This window comes from Octopus sinensis, linkage group LG9, assembly GCF_006345805.1.
Source record: "Octopus sinensis linkage group LG9, ASM634580v1, whole genome shotgun sequence".
Taxonomy (NCBI): domain Eukaryota; kingdom Metazoa; phylum Mollusca; class Cephalopoda; order Octopoda; family Octopodidae; genus Octopus; species Octopus sinensis.
This window is the reverse complement of record NC_043005.1, coordinates 56,302,062-56,315,741: the sequence shown is the minus strand read 5'-3', so window position 1 is coordinate 56,315,741 and position 13,680 is coordinate 56,302,062. Positions and strand designations below refer to the sequence as shown.

The 13,680-nt window shown below is 31.8% G+C and overlaps 1 protein-coding gene and 2 long non-coding RNA genes across 8 annotated transcripts in view; 1 reads left to right on the top strand and 2 right to left on the bottom strand.

Annotated features, from left to right (window-relative positions):
* Positions 1–6,423, top strand: part of LOC115215887 (clathrin light chain B) — a 24,174-nt gene extending 17,751 nt beyond the window's left edge. For 2 of the 6 annotated variants that reach the window (XM_036505973.1, XM_036505972.1), the window contains 2 exons: positions 1,664–1,690; positions 6,051–6,423. In XM_036505973.1, coding sequence (XP_036361866.1) covers positions 1,664–1,690; positions 6,051–6,222 — 199 coding nt within the window. In that variant the 3' untranslated portion in view covers positions 6,223–6,423. Of the gene's footprint in view, positions 1–1,663; positions 1,695–6,050 lie in introns of all 6 variants that reach the window. The other 4 variants (XM_029785235.2, XM_029785233.2, XM_029785234.2 and 1 more) reach the window with 3 other exon arrangements.
* Positions 1–13,680, bottom strand: part of LOC118764850 — a 25,958-nt gene that overhangs the window by 6,647 nt on the left and 5,631 nt on the right. The gene's annotated exons all lie outside the window — the stretch shown is intronic.
* On the bottom strand, positions 9,946–12,052 carry LOC118764851. The gene is made up of 2 exons (XR_005000674.1): positions 12,006–12,052; positions 9,946–11,829 (listed from the first exon to the last, which is right to left on the bottom strand). It is a non-coding gene; the product is annotated as an uncharacterized LOC118764851 (long non-coding RNA).

The following is a 13,680-nucleotide window of genomic DNA, read 5'->3' as shown; positions in this document are numbered from 1 at the left end:
GAAATGAGGTTTAGCTAACAAGTGAAATGTAGGAGTATTTACCAGCTGCAGGACTCTTTGTGATGATTGCTAATATATTGCATGCATCTTGAGGCATTTGAGTGATATTAGATATCACTCAAAGATTGTGCCAGAAAATATTTCACAAGAGTAATATAATATCTCCATTGTCATCTTTTACCAAAGTAAAGATATTTTATAGGGGAGAACCTACAGGAGTCTGTTTTTGAAGATAGTGAGTTTTTAGTGCTAAGCTAGTACTGGATATAATTGGATTGCATAGAATTTAACCCATGTTAGATACAATTAATCGTAAAGTATCCTATATTTGGTAGGATACTTGTATGGATGGAAGAGAGATATTTAGATTAGATATGAGGATATGATTTCTTTTTACTGATCTCCATCATTAAGTCCCAGTAATTTTATTGATCTTGAAAGAATGAAACACTAAGTAGATTCAAGTGGTATTTGAACTCAGTGTAAAGAGCTGTAACCAAATACCATAAATTATCAACTCCAATGAATCTACCATCCTCTTGATGATTGGTTGTGAACTCAGTGTAAACTTCTGGTTACAGACCAATGTCTGTTAAAATTCTGTTCTCAGCTGTTTGATTGATTGACAAATGACCTTTGATATGGTTGAACAACCAATCCCAACAAGTCGAGGTCCACAGTATAAGTTGTACTAATCATCCTTTTGATCACTGAATGCAAAATGTAGCTCACATGACCTCCATTCAGATTTTCCTATGTCACCAATTCACTCTTGTATGCAATCCATCCTGCTGAGAGGACTGGAGCAATGTGAAATGAAGTGGTTTGCTCAAAAACACAATGTACAGCCAGTATGGGAATTGAACTATTGACTTTACAATCACGAATCCAACATTCTAACCACTAGGTCATGCACCTCAGCTGTTGCTTCTAAACCAATGTCTCTTGTATAAGATTTATGTTCTTTTCAGAAGTTGAAGAATAAGTTTGAGATGTGGAAGTGTTCCATTTGAAAGTGATCATTGCCATAACAAAAATTTGATTTATGCATGTAAAGGGCTATACTGATAAGGGGTTGTTCTGTAATTGCTGGGTAAAAAAATGCTTTAGGTAACTGTAATGATGTTTTCATAGATAGATAGTTTTGTGTGGTGAAGTGTTTAGTAGAAAATATGAAGTATTTGTTCTTACTGGTGAGATGGTGCAGATGCTTTATTGCAGATTCGTGTTTGTGCTAGCCTAATGATAATGATATAACATCAGTTTATATTAGTAGACTTTTAAGTTGAATAATGTTTTGCTATCTCTTTATTTCTTGACTTGACTTCCAATTTTTTAATTCTTTTTAATGAGAAATTTAAAAAGCTGCTGTTCCTTTTCCCTCCTCCTCCTCCTCCTCCTTTTTTTTTAAACTAGACTTCCTGCTAACATTTCATTTTTTTTTTCTTCTTGATCAGAAAAATGTCTTCATAGATGGTCTTTTAAAGTATTTTGATGTTTACTTTTAGCAATTATCATTGAAGGTAGTGCTTTTATATATCTGTTTATATTAGAATTTAATGCCTTAACATATCCAAGGCTGCAACAGGTGTGCAATTACCACAGGTACTTTATTCTTACTCACAATTTTCCCTATCCCTTTCTTTACCTGTTTCCTCTACAGGCATGCAGAGGCTTTGGAGAAAAAAAAGTAAGTATTCAGTGTAGGTAATTTTGCAGTTTTATCATGCAGTATATACATATGCTGCTACTCTTTAGGGATAAATTCTTTTCTCATCCCTATATTCTAATAAATTAATAATAATAATAAAAAAAAAAAAATTTTTTTGAATTAGCCATAAAATTCTGTAATTTAAACATTTACTGCCACTATGGATTAGCTTTCTTTTCTGGATTGATTATTCTCTGTAGATGCTTTTAGTGTAAATACTGTATAATATAGCTTTGCTTTTTAAGTCTCAGGAAAACAGTTATCCCAACTGTATGGGTAATAAGTATCTCTTGATTTTGGTCATAAAATTTCCTATAAAGCCTAATACTGGACTTAATTGTTGTGATGGTTGTTGTTCAATTTGGCTTTTTCCCTTTGCTTTTCTTTAAAAAAAAAAAAAAATCAGTTTCCAACTTTTGCATGATTTTTAATTCAAGAAAAATGTTAAAATGGTTGATTACCATAAAACAGCCAATTAACTTCATATGTTAATGTTTGGTTCTTTTCAACAATTATTTTCATTGAATTGTTTTTTTAAATTTTAAAAGATTTTCATTTATCAAAATGTTTGACTTTACATTTTGTAGCAGTTTTAAAGTAATTATTAAATGTGTAAATCTTATATGACAATATATAATCAAAATGTAATTGTTTCTCTTTGGGTTGATTCCAAATGACAGGAGACAGTTTTAATCATCAGAGCAGAAAGGCATCTCCAAAGTGAGAATGTGTCACACCATGCTTGAGTGAATTTTGAATATTTAATACACACCACTACCTTTAGTAGAAATTTTGTTGTAGTGGGACACACCTACATATTTCAGATAAACCTATTAACCTACACTAAGTTAACATTGATATCTTATATAAAACATCATTTACTATTTGTTGATAGTTGTCATTGGCTATCCATATGAAATATCACAAGCCTCTACTGGCTTCTGTCCTCAGTTGCTGTTGTTATTGCTATCAAATCTCCTCATATTATGTTTAACCATATCCTTGTATCTTGGTCAAGGTTTGCCCTGATTTCTTCCACTTATACAGTATTTGTCTTGGCAACTAAGTTACCTCCATTTTTTGAACCTGCTTAAAATTATAGAGATTTCATTGCACCAATATCTCTCTTCCTTATAAGGATTTCGGTTTTCTTTAGGATGAGCCATATCATGTGATGTTCATGCTTTTGTTTTGGGTGTCTCATCATGAATGAATGCTGTTTATTTTATCTTTGAAGTATATTGTCCATGCCTATGATCTGTAGAATAAGGTGGATAATACTACTGCTATGTGTACTTCACATTTAACTTGGACTGAGACATACTTGTAGTTCCTCTCTCTTTCTCAATCCTCTGAATTCTGAGCTAACTTCGTTCAACCCGCAATCTAGTTTGTCATTGAGTCTATCAGCATTTCTCATAATACTACTCAGATAGGTAAAGTATCTTGCCTCCATCAGCTCTGACCTTTTAATAATGATGGAATCTGGTTGTGCTTCTTGGTTAAAGTTGGAATTTAATTAATAAAGAACTTCAATATTCTGGATGTTATATTCTGACCTCTTTGGTTGCACTGTCAAAAATCTCCATATTCTGCTTATCTTTCACAGTATGGAAGACAAAACATGATCATCAAACATTTTTCTTACTAATATGTGGTGTTAGTCTTAGCTTTGAGCTGTAACACCTTAACCATTTAGCATCTAAACTGATCATGTTCAGCCTTTACCTGGTTGATGTTCAAACCAGTCAGATTCAGCCTCTCACACGTACCCTACAATGTCTTTCTAAAAATAAACAATCACATCATTGAAATATCTGAATGCTAAAGGGTTAAACTGGTGATCATCAGGTCTTGTCTCTGGAATACCTCCTTGAACATTGCTGACAAACAAAGTGAGAATAATGTGGATACTAGCATGCTGCCCTACTTGTCTCCCACTCAAATATCAAACTGTACAATGTTAGAGTTCATCTGTGTAATTTGGGTTGTCTTCTTGGTAAGTAGGGATTTTACAGATGAGTGACACTTCTAGCATCTAAACCTGAGTATTTGCTACAGGCTCAACTGGTTTACACTTGAATTTCTTTGTGAAGTTAAGATCACATAATGTGTTCTGTTCCATACATTTCTTAATCTAAGGCTGAACATAAACAAAGTGCTACTTCTCCTTTCTGAACTCACATTGAGCTTTAAGTAGAACATTAGTGCCTTTTCTCATACAGTCTACTGTTCAATACTTTAGTGTGTGTAAAATCATTTAATGTTTGTTTTCCATGCTGGAATGTGTGTGTTGCCCTTGTCTTGGCATATTAAACAAATGTCACCATTATACATACAGAACTATATTTTTGTAATCCTTTGTGGAAGCATGTTAGGCCATTGATCTGTTCATTGTTTGAAGGAAAATGGGGAAGGTTGGTGACTGAAAGAGTATCTGGCCATACAAAATTCTGCCTCAATAACTTTTGTCTGGCCTATGCAAACATGGGGAAAGTGCATGTTGAAACTATGTAAATATCAAAATATCTCTATGGTTGAGTAATGTAGATCCTGCTATTGTGGAAAAATTAATGTAAAAATGAAACAAAATCATGTATAAAATGATCCAAAATGTTTGATGATGAGATAAATGTTATGGCTTAATATTTCTCATAAATAATTTAAAGAATATTCTATCAAGTAATTAGTTTATGGTTCAATGTCTATCAGTGTTCTAGTTCTTCACTGCTCTTTTTCTGTCTCAAATTTATCCTTATGAATGTCTAATATAATAGACATTCATAAGATTGAATTGAAAATTCATTATAATAATATCTAATACTGTATTTTAGTAGTTGGAAGTTCATTGATAGTAAAATGCTATGAAGAAAAAAAACCTTTATTAAATATTTATAAAAGTAAATTTCCCTTAATATAAAATATTCCTATTGTCTGGTAGTTGTAGCTTCCTCTCTGCTATATTGAAATGTACTGAAGTTCATTGATAGTAAAACGCTATGAAGAAAAAAAACCTTTATTAAATATTTATAAAAGTAAATTTCCCTTAATATAAAATATTCCTATTGTCTGGTAGTTGTAGCTTCCTCTCTGCTATATTGAAATGTACTAATTATTATTAACCCAGTTATTTTGTTAACCTAATTATTAATGACTTCTACTTGAGTATTTCTTCATATTTGTCAATTTGCCAAATATTTTCACTAAAAGTTCCTCATACTAAGAAAGAAAAATATGTTTTGCTTTTATTGTGGCTGCTTTATTATTTTATTACTATTTTTTTTTTTCATGTTTATTATTTTTATTATTCATTACCTTCTCAAATAAAGTTTTGTTTGTTTTCACTGAAATCTTGCTAGATTTTACATTATTCTTTGTTGGTAAAGTACCTCAACTCTTTAATAAGTATATCAAACTGAGGTAGCAATCTAGTTTCAATTCCTGATGGAAAACAGTTTTTTTTATTACTATGAAAAGCCTTCAGAAAGGCATGAACGTCACGCAATCTTTTTTCTTTCTTTAATTGGAGGTCTTGTGCCTCTATATAAATATGCTTGTAAAAATTTTGGAAATGCTTTAATTACTGAACTCAGATGTAGTATATTGATTAGAGTAAATGTAACTTATATCATGAATATGCTATCATTTGAGTGATAACTGATTTCTGATAAATTTGATTCGTACGATTTAATTAATGTAACCGATTTTGTCTCTCTAATTACATATGAAGTAATACTAGTTTATGCTAATAATTTTAAGTATTTTAGCAAAGTTAGCTTGAATAAGTTCTATTTCTCTTAGGTCCTTGGTATTCCATTTAATTTTCTTTTAATTTTCATTTTAAAATTATACTTATATTTTCCATTAATCTATAAAAGTCTAATTAGTGAAGCACTGTATAAAATTGTACTGTTTGTATAACTATTTGCCATATAACTTAGACAGATTTCTACTGCTGTCTATTTCTGAAATAACATTTTGAATTGCTAAGATTAAATTGAAGAAATAAGCCCCATTTTAAAATTAAAGCTTCATAGTTATCTTAAATAATTTCACTACTATCTGTTATATGTTCATGTGTGGTCATATCTCAGTGTACCAGCAATTAATGAATTTATTAACTGATACAAAAACTCACATAGTCATATATGAACAAAATTTTAGATTTTTAATTACTGAGATATTATTAATACAGGCTTGCACTTGTTCAATGGATACCACATTATTAAAGGAATGTGGAATATTTTTGTCTTTACTAGCAGTAAATATTGTACATATTTCTTTTGTTTACCTTGCTTTGTATTTTTGTATTAATTAAATCTTGCTTTCCATTATGTAGGGCACAAGAAGAAGCAAGCCTGAAGGATCGTGAAGAGAGCATTGCTGGTCAAGAATGGGAGAAAATCTGTCGGCTTTGTGACTTCAACCCTAAGCATTCCAAAAACACAAAAGACGTGTCTCGTATGAGATCAATATTGCTACAGTTGAAGCAAACGCCTCTGGTTCGCTGAAGATTGTAGCCTCATGAAATAGTTGTATGCTAATGAGAATGTTAAAGAAGAATCAGGATTTGTGAAACTATTGTTTTGGTTGTCATGGTTGAAATTTAAACTAGAAGCAATTACTAATTCCTTGAAAGTAATTGATCAAAAATCAATAGATTATGTTAACTGAATTTGTAGACTTGTCAATAAATTTGGGTTATACATTAATATTTTTCTGTGTTTTTTTCTTCGTGCTAGCCCTCTTTCTATGAATTACAATTTTCTCTTTTTAATTAGACAGTCAGATGTCCTTGGTCTGTATCATTTCCAGGTTTACTGCACCCTGCTGGCCACTGTTTGGCTGGTGGTTTTATTTCATTTTCGGTGTAAATCAGTAAGGTGTGTAGCCGAAACTATAAACGATAACTAGGTTATTGCTATGACCTTTGCTGAAAAATAGTCTTGCCTATTTAAACTATATTATGTGGTAAGAAGTTTGTTTCCCAACCACATGATTCCAGGTTCAGTCCCACTGTGTAGCACCTTGGGCAAATGTCTTCTACTCTAACCTCGGGCTGACCAAAGCCTTGTGAGTAGATTTGGTAGATGGAAACTGAAAAAATCCTCTCGTATACGAGCGTATGTGTCCGTACCTGCATACTTCTATGTGTAAAGGAGTGTGATTTCCATCCAAGTGTCTGCTTCTAATCTGTAAAAACATGTCTGGTCATGGGCGGAAAATTTTCTTACTTGAAAACAGGTGAGGGTTGATGACAGGAAGGGTATACGGCCTTAGAAAATACGCCCTATAAATTTTGTCCGAAATATGCGAACACAGAATGTGGACATTAAAACGATGTTGATGGAATATGTAGAAAATAGCGACAATTTAATGAGGCTCGCAAAGTTTGTTCCCTTTGCAATGATTTTTGTCTAAGGGAAATAATTCAAGTAAAGGGGGGATAACTTTCTCTTCCGCGAAAGCTGAATACGGTTTTCGAGAGAAATTGAACGGCGTTAGTCTCATCAACATCAAAGGTCCTTCCAAAGCCATAAACAATGCCCCTTGCAGATCAAGCAAGAAAACCTAGTAAAGACTGAAGTTTGTGCTGTCAAAATTGAATTAGCTAATCAAGAGCAAGTACTTGAAATCTGATTTGGAGCTTAACGTATTATCATCCTGCTTGAAATTGGCTGAGATTATATTGAAATTTAAACTTATTTTTTAAGAACCTTAACCCTTTTGTTACCATAATTCTGTTAAAAAATACTGTCACTATTTCAATTAATAGAGAAAACAAAGAAGAATTTCGTGAAATAACTTTGTTATTAGACTAATGTTTGGAACATAACATCAAATTTTGAAGGAAGGTTTTTATTTTAGATCACTTTAAAATCGGAAGTTTGTATCATATAACCAACGGCAGCCTCAGGGAGGCTGGTGTCAAAAGGGTTAAATTAAATTCATTTTTTTTTTTTTTACTAAATTCGTTCAAATTCTGAAAACACATAGGCAATCTTTTTCATTTGAGCTTAGTGCTTGAAAGATTTTAGAAGATGAGAGAAAAACACCATAGAATGTTAAATTATGGATTCCTGTCAACCATAAATTTACGTCATGTGTGACCTCTTGGACTGTAGTTTTTGAAAAATTTATAAAACATTTCTGATCTGCCATGAGCAATTGCAGATATGTAATTATGTAGAATGTGTCATCTGATTAAAAGGGTAATCTTAATATGTTCTTTTAGGGAAACATTTTTTTTTACACAATTACAAAAATAATAATTAAACTAGTGCAATAATAGGTTTGTTGGAAGAATCTCAGAATATTTATTGGACAAATTTTCATTACATTTTATACTTTTACGTTTCACAGTGTCAACAGTGGTTAGGTTTTGAAAAAAAAAATGTATGAAAATAATATAAATATTGATACAACCCAGTCATGGTAAATGGGTTAAATCAGTTTAGTTACCATGACTACTTATATTTGTTAGGGAAAGAACAACCCTTATTTCTGTTTTAAGATTGTAACAATTAGTTAAAAAAAACTGAACCAAATGACTTTTGCATAACATATATATATATATATATATATATATGGGAGAGAGAGAGAGAACTATTTGAGATGATCTGTCAACTGTTTAAACAGAAAAAATAAAACTTTAGATATAATTCCAAATATTTCAACTTCTCTTGTTGATTAGCTCTCCTGGAGCAGACCTACAATCAAAAATATTCCAGCTGTGGCCATTCATTTCTTGAAAAAAATTTTTAGGAGCATGTTGTACTTCACTATCTAATGTGTCCTTGTATTAAGACAGTAAGGTGACTGTTTCTAGCATGTTGAGCAACCACATAGGAGGCTCCCTTGCTCAGTAATTGTATTTGAGCAATCTGGTATTTTTACATCATTCAGTTGAAATAATTAACTCGTGCCACATGCAGCTGTGTTCATCACTGCAGTCTAATAGAATAACTATAGATATCCTGCAACCTGTTGCTAACAAAAGCTAGTTAACCTGGAATTTTTACATTGACAAGAGGAGAATAGCACATGTTTGTGATATATCAAGTTGTGAATTTTCTTAAATATTAAGAAAACTATATAAGTTTAAAAAAATAAATAAATAAAAATACAAGCTCAAATTTGAATGGATAATGTTTGCCAAATCACTAAAAACTATCAGTAGGTATGCAGTCTTCTGTTAAAGCCCCTTATTCAATTTTTGCCTCTCATATTCAATGCATATTCACTGAGTCAACTTTGTATTGCACCTCGCTTAGCAGCACCATTATACCATGGTCTTTGTCTCAAAATTTCTTTTGACACGACACTGAGTTTTAGCAAAAATATGCTTTAAGATATCAACCATATTCTAATTTTACCATGGTGAGCTAATTACCATATTTTCCAGCCTACAAGTTGCATTGTTTAGACCAAAAATTCCATGTGAAATGCAGCAGGAAGTGATGTTTGAATGCTTACACCAAATATAATGTTGAGTTATATATTGGAAAATACAATATAAAGATTTGGGGTTTATTAATAGAGAGACTAACAGTGGATTGACAGAATTGTTAAAGCATTGAATAAAGTACCTTGTGGTATTTGTTCTGGTTCTTTACATCCTAAGTTCAAATTGTGCCGAGATCAACTTTGCCTTTTTATTCTTTTACTTGTTTCAGTCATTTGACTGTGGCCATGCTGGTGCACCGCCTTTAGTCGAGCAAATTGACCCCAGGACTTATTCTTTGTAAGCCTAGTACTTATTCTATCGATCTCTTTGCCGAAATGCTAAGTTACGGGGACGTAAACACACCAGCATTGGTTGTCAAGTGATGTTGGGGGGACAAACACATAAACATATACATACATATATACATATATATGACAGGCTTCTTTCAGTTTCCTTCTACCAAATCCACTCACAAGGCTTTGGTCGGCCCGAGGCTATAGTAGAAGACACTTGCCCAAGGTGCCACACAGTGGGACTGAACCCGGAACCATGTGGTTGGTAAGCAAACTACTTACCACACAGCCACTCCTACGCCTATAAAATAAGGTTGATAAAATAAAATATCTGACAAGTACTAGGGTTGATATAATAGACTATTTGTCACTACTGCCATCAAAATCTTTGACCTTTCATTCACATTAGAAAATACAGTAAGAGTAAATATTGCACAAACCTTTCTCTTCTTCCATTGGAAGATTTCTAGTTATTTTAGCGCCCTAACTTTATGATATATTTGATTTTCTTCTTAAGTTTCACTGAACAACAAACTGATCGGAACTGTATCAAACAATTTACAGCAAGTTTATTTATAACAAATGCACATTGAATATTTTCACTTAGAATTGTCAAAGGGTAGAATAAACTACCAATGTTGGTTGTTAGCTGTTAGAACACTGCATCTTTCCATTTTTATGGCTCTTACTATTCAATTTCTGTGTTTTGCGTTTTATTCTGTGAATTCACTTTTGGCTTTCTTAATTTATTGTAGCTTTCTTACCCCTCTTTTTTCTTTTTCTGGTGAATTGTAGTGCATCTGGGCATTGTATACAATAAGCTAGTCTATAGAAAAAAAATGCTATTGATCTGATACTGGAGTAGCAATCTTAATGAATTAAATAATGACAAAATTAGTCAGTTTAGGTTTTATCCCAAGCTGTAGAAAGAGGCCAAGCTCCTCATTTCACAATGAGACTAAACACACATGGACATGATTCTATACTTATTTATTCTTTACTACTGATCTAATTCAGAGGTTGGACACTTGTTAAGAGTGGCCTTCTGAAAGATGTATGAAGGAAAAATCGTAATAAAATATACATTTTTAGTTATATTTAAAGCCTATCTGCCTACCTTTTCATCTAATTATGAATTTTAGAAACACCTATATTTCTTTATCTAGAAATGTAATTACTTATTTGAAATAATTACAGCTGTGTTTAAGACATAGGAATCCAAAGAAAACTTTTGGTAGGTGGAAAAATTTACAGCAACTGTATTCAGCACCATCTTAAAGCTGTCAATACATACTTTTGAGCCCAGTGCATTGATAATGGCCTAAAATACTGCTATGATGGCTATAGCTGTGCTTGTTCCAAAAATTCACTTTTTCATTTTCTTTGAGTTTTTATAAAATAACTATATTTATGTGAAAAAAATAGATTTAGCAGCCCTCCAAAATGTTTCCCTGTAACTGATATAGTTTATTGCTGAAGGAGTTTGCTATATGATTAAATTAAAAGTTCAAGATTTTAAGGAAAAAAAAAAATTTGAAAACGTTCTAAAGTTTTAAAAACAAGGTTGACAAATTGATTGATTTTGAAAACAGAAGCAATTAAATGTTACTTTTTATTAGCTACCATGTTGCTAATATCCAAAAAGGAAATTAGGTTTGTTATTAATACAAGTTTGAATTGTAATTATATGTGTTATATTTTATGGGTCTTTTCCATGTAAAAATGATTTGAAAATATCTGTTTTTTCTCAGAAATGTGTGTGTGTGTGTATATATATATAAATAAATATATATATATATACACACATGCGTGCATATATATACACACACACACATATATATATATATATACATACAGATACACATTTCATATGTATATATAGATAGAAAAAATTGCAAGATTACTTATGCCAATTGTACTTCATGCCTGTTGTAAACCATATGGCGATGCTCCAGAGTCACCTCACAGCTTCAACCATGTAAATTAGAAGCCTCAACTTAACTAGGATTCCTCATACAAGCTGCTTTCTCAATGGTGAACACAGTTTGTAAATATCTACCTATGGTTTTACATATAAAGTAAGACAGAAGTTGCAAGGTTGCCAACAAGAATTTAATCTCTTGTTTGCCATATGGCAGTGCTAACCACAACTTATAATTCAAATGTCAATAATGCTGTAACAACTGCTAGATATTATATTTGATTGTATAGAACAATGTAAAAATGAAAGTATATTTAGAGTTCATTCAAGTTTTCAATTTCATCATTTCTTCCTTTTGGTAGCATAGAATTTAAAGCATCAAAAATTAACAATGTGTTGTTAAAAGATTTTTTAAAAATATAAAAGAAACCTAAATAATAAATTTTAATTATTAATTCTATTTTTCTTTTTTCTTTTTAATGAATCTGCATGTAAAATATAACAGTTATTTATATGAAGTATCTCTTTTACACAAATATTCAACCTCCAGATAAGTAGGCCGTTCTTGTTTAGCCCTGAGTCAGTTCAGATCAAACAGGTGTTCCAACTCTGATCCTCCCCTTTCATTCAGACATTCTCTTTTACACTTTTACTTGTTTCAGTCATTTGACTGTGGCCATGCTGGGACACCGCCTTTAGTCGAGCAAATCGAACCCAGGACTTATTCTTTGTAAGTCTAGTACTTATTCTATCGGTCTCTTTTGCCGAACCGCTAAGTTACAGGGACGTAACACACCAGCATCGGTTGTCAAGCGATGTTGGGGGGGGGGGACAAACACAGACACACAAACATATACACACACATACATATATATATATATATATATATATATATATCTATATAGATAGATATATACGACGGGGTTCTTTCAGTTTCCGTCTACCAAATCCACTCACAAGGCTTTGGTCGGCCTGAAGCTATAGTAGAAGACACTTGCCCAAGGTGCCACGCAGTGGGACTGAACCCGGAACCATGTGGTTCGTAAGCAAGCTACTTACCACACAGCCACTCCTATGCCTATGTCATTCTGTCTATGACTACATTATCTAATGTATTCATCACCTCCTTTTTTTTTAAAGAAAAAAGGAAGATGTGGAGCATAATTTGAGGGAGATATACCTACTATTTTATTTCTAATTTTCTTTCTTTGATCCCCAGGTTAGACTGATAGAACAGACTTTATCAAAGACATTCCAACCATGACCATTCAGTTATTTTTATTCAATCTAAGTGTATCTAGGAATAAATTATTCAATGTGCCCATCTTTAAAACGAAAGAGTGTATGTAATTTTGGGTGCTATTTCTAGCAAACTGGGTCAATATATATGTTAGCTTGTTCTAGTTGAACCTGATAGTGCTTTATTTGTTGTACCATTTTACTTCATGACTATTGAACAATATGGAACAATATTAACTGTCTAAATTAAAAAAGACAGAATAATATGTTTTTTTTTTCTTTGCTAGAAGAAATAAATGTTGATAGAAACTGAGCTTTAATGAATTGAAAAACAGAACAACGAAAAATCACGTTTTCCTTTTGACCGATAGTGGAGTCTTGTGATGTGTCTACAACCAGGTCATGCATAGGACCAGTAAAAGATTAACTTTTTATATGGGTCATAGTAGTATGAAGCTGTGTAGGTAGGATTCATAATATCACCCTTGCACAGATTCCCCTCTGACTTATCACTAATCCGTGAAGAGGATCACATATTGAACATAATCTCATAAAAATATGCATGAGAAAGGAAACACGCATGCGTGCACACACACACACACCATACACAAGCAACTTCTACAAGAGACTGGCTTGAAATTTCAAACCATCACCTCAACCATATCTGACTGCCTCAAGTTTAATTGAACTAAAATAAAAACAGTATATATATATATATATATATATATATAGTAATAATAATATTAGGGAGTATAACTCCAAACTTACAGGGAAAAATTCAATTTAGTATTAAATCAAATTTCACAATGTAAATATGTAATATATATAAATTAGAGAAAGACCACTATTATGTAATTCAAACAATGATAGACATAAACCAAATCATAAATAAAAAATAAACTATATTATAAAACATATAACCAGATTATGTTTTATAATATATTTTATTTTTTATTTATGATTTGGTTTATGTCTATCATTGTTTGAATTACATAACAGTGGTTTTTCTCTAATTTAATATATATATATATATATATATATGCATATATACATACACATATATATTACT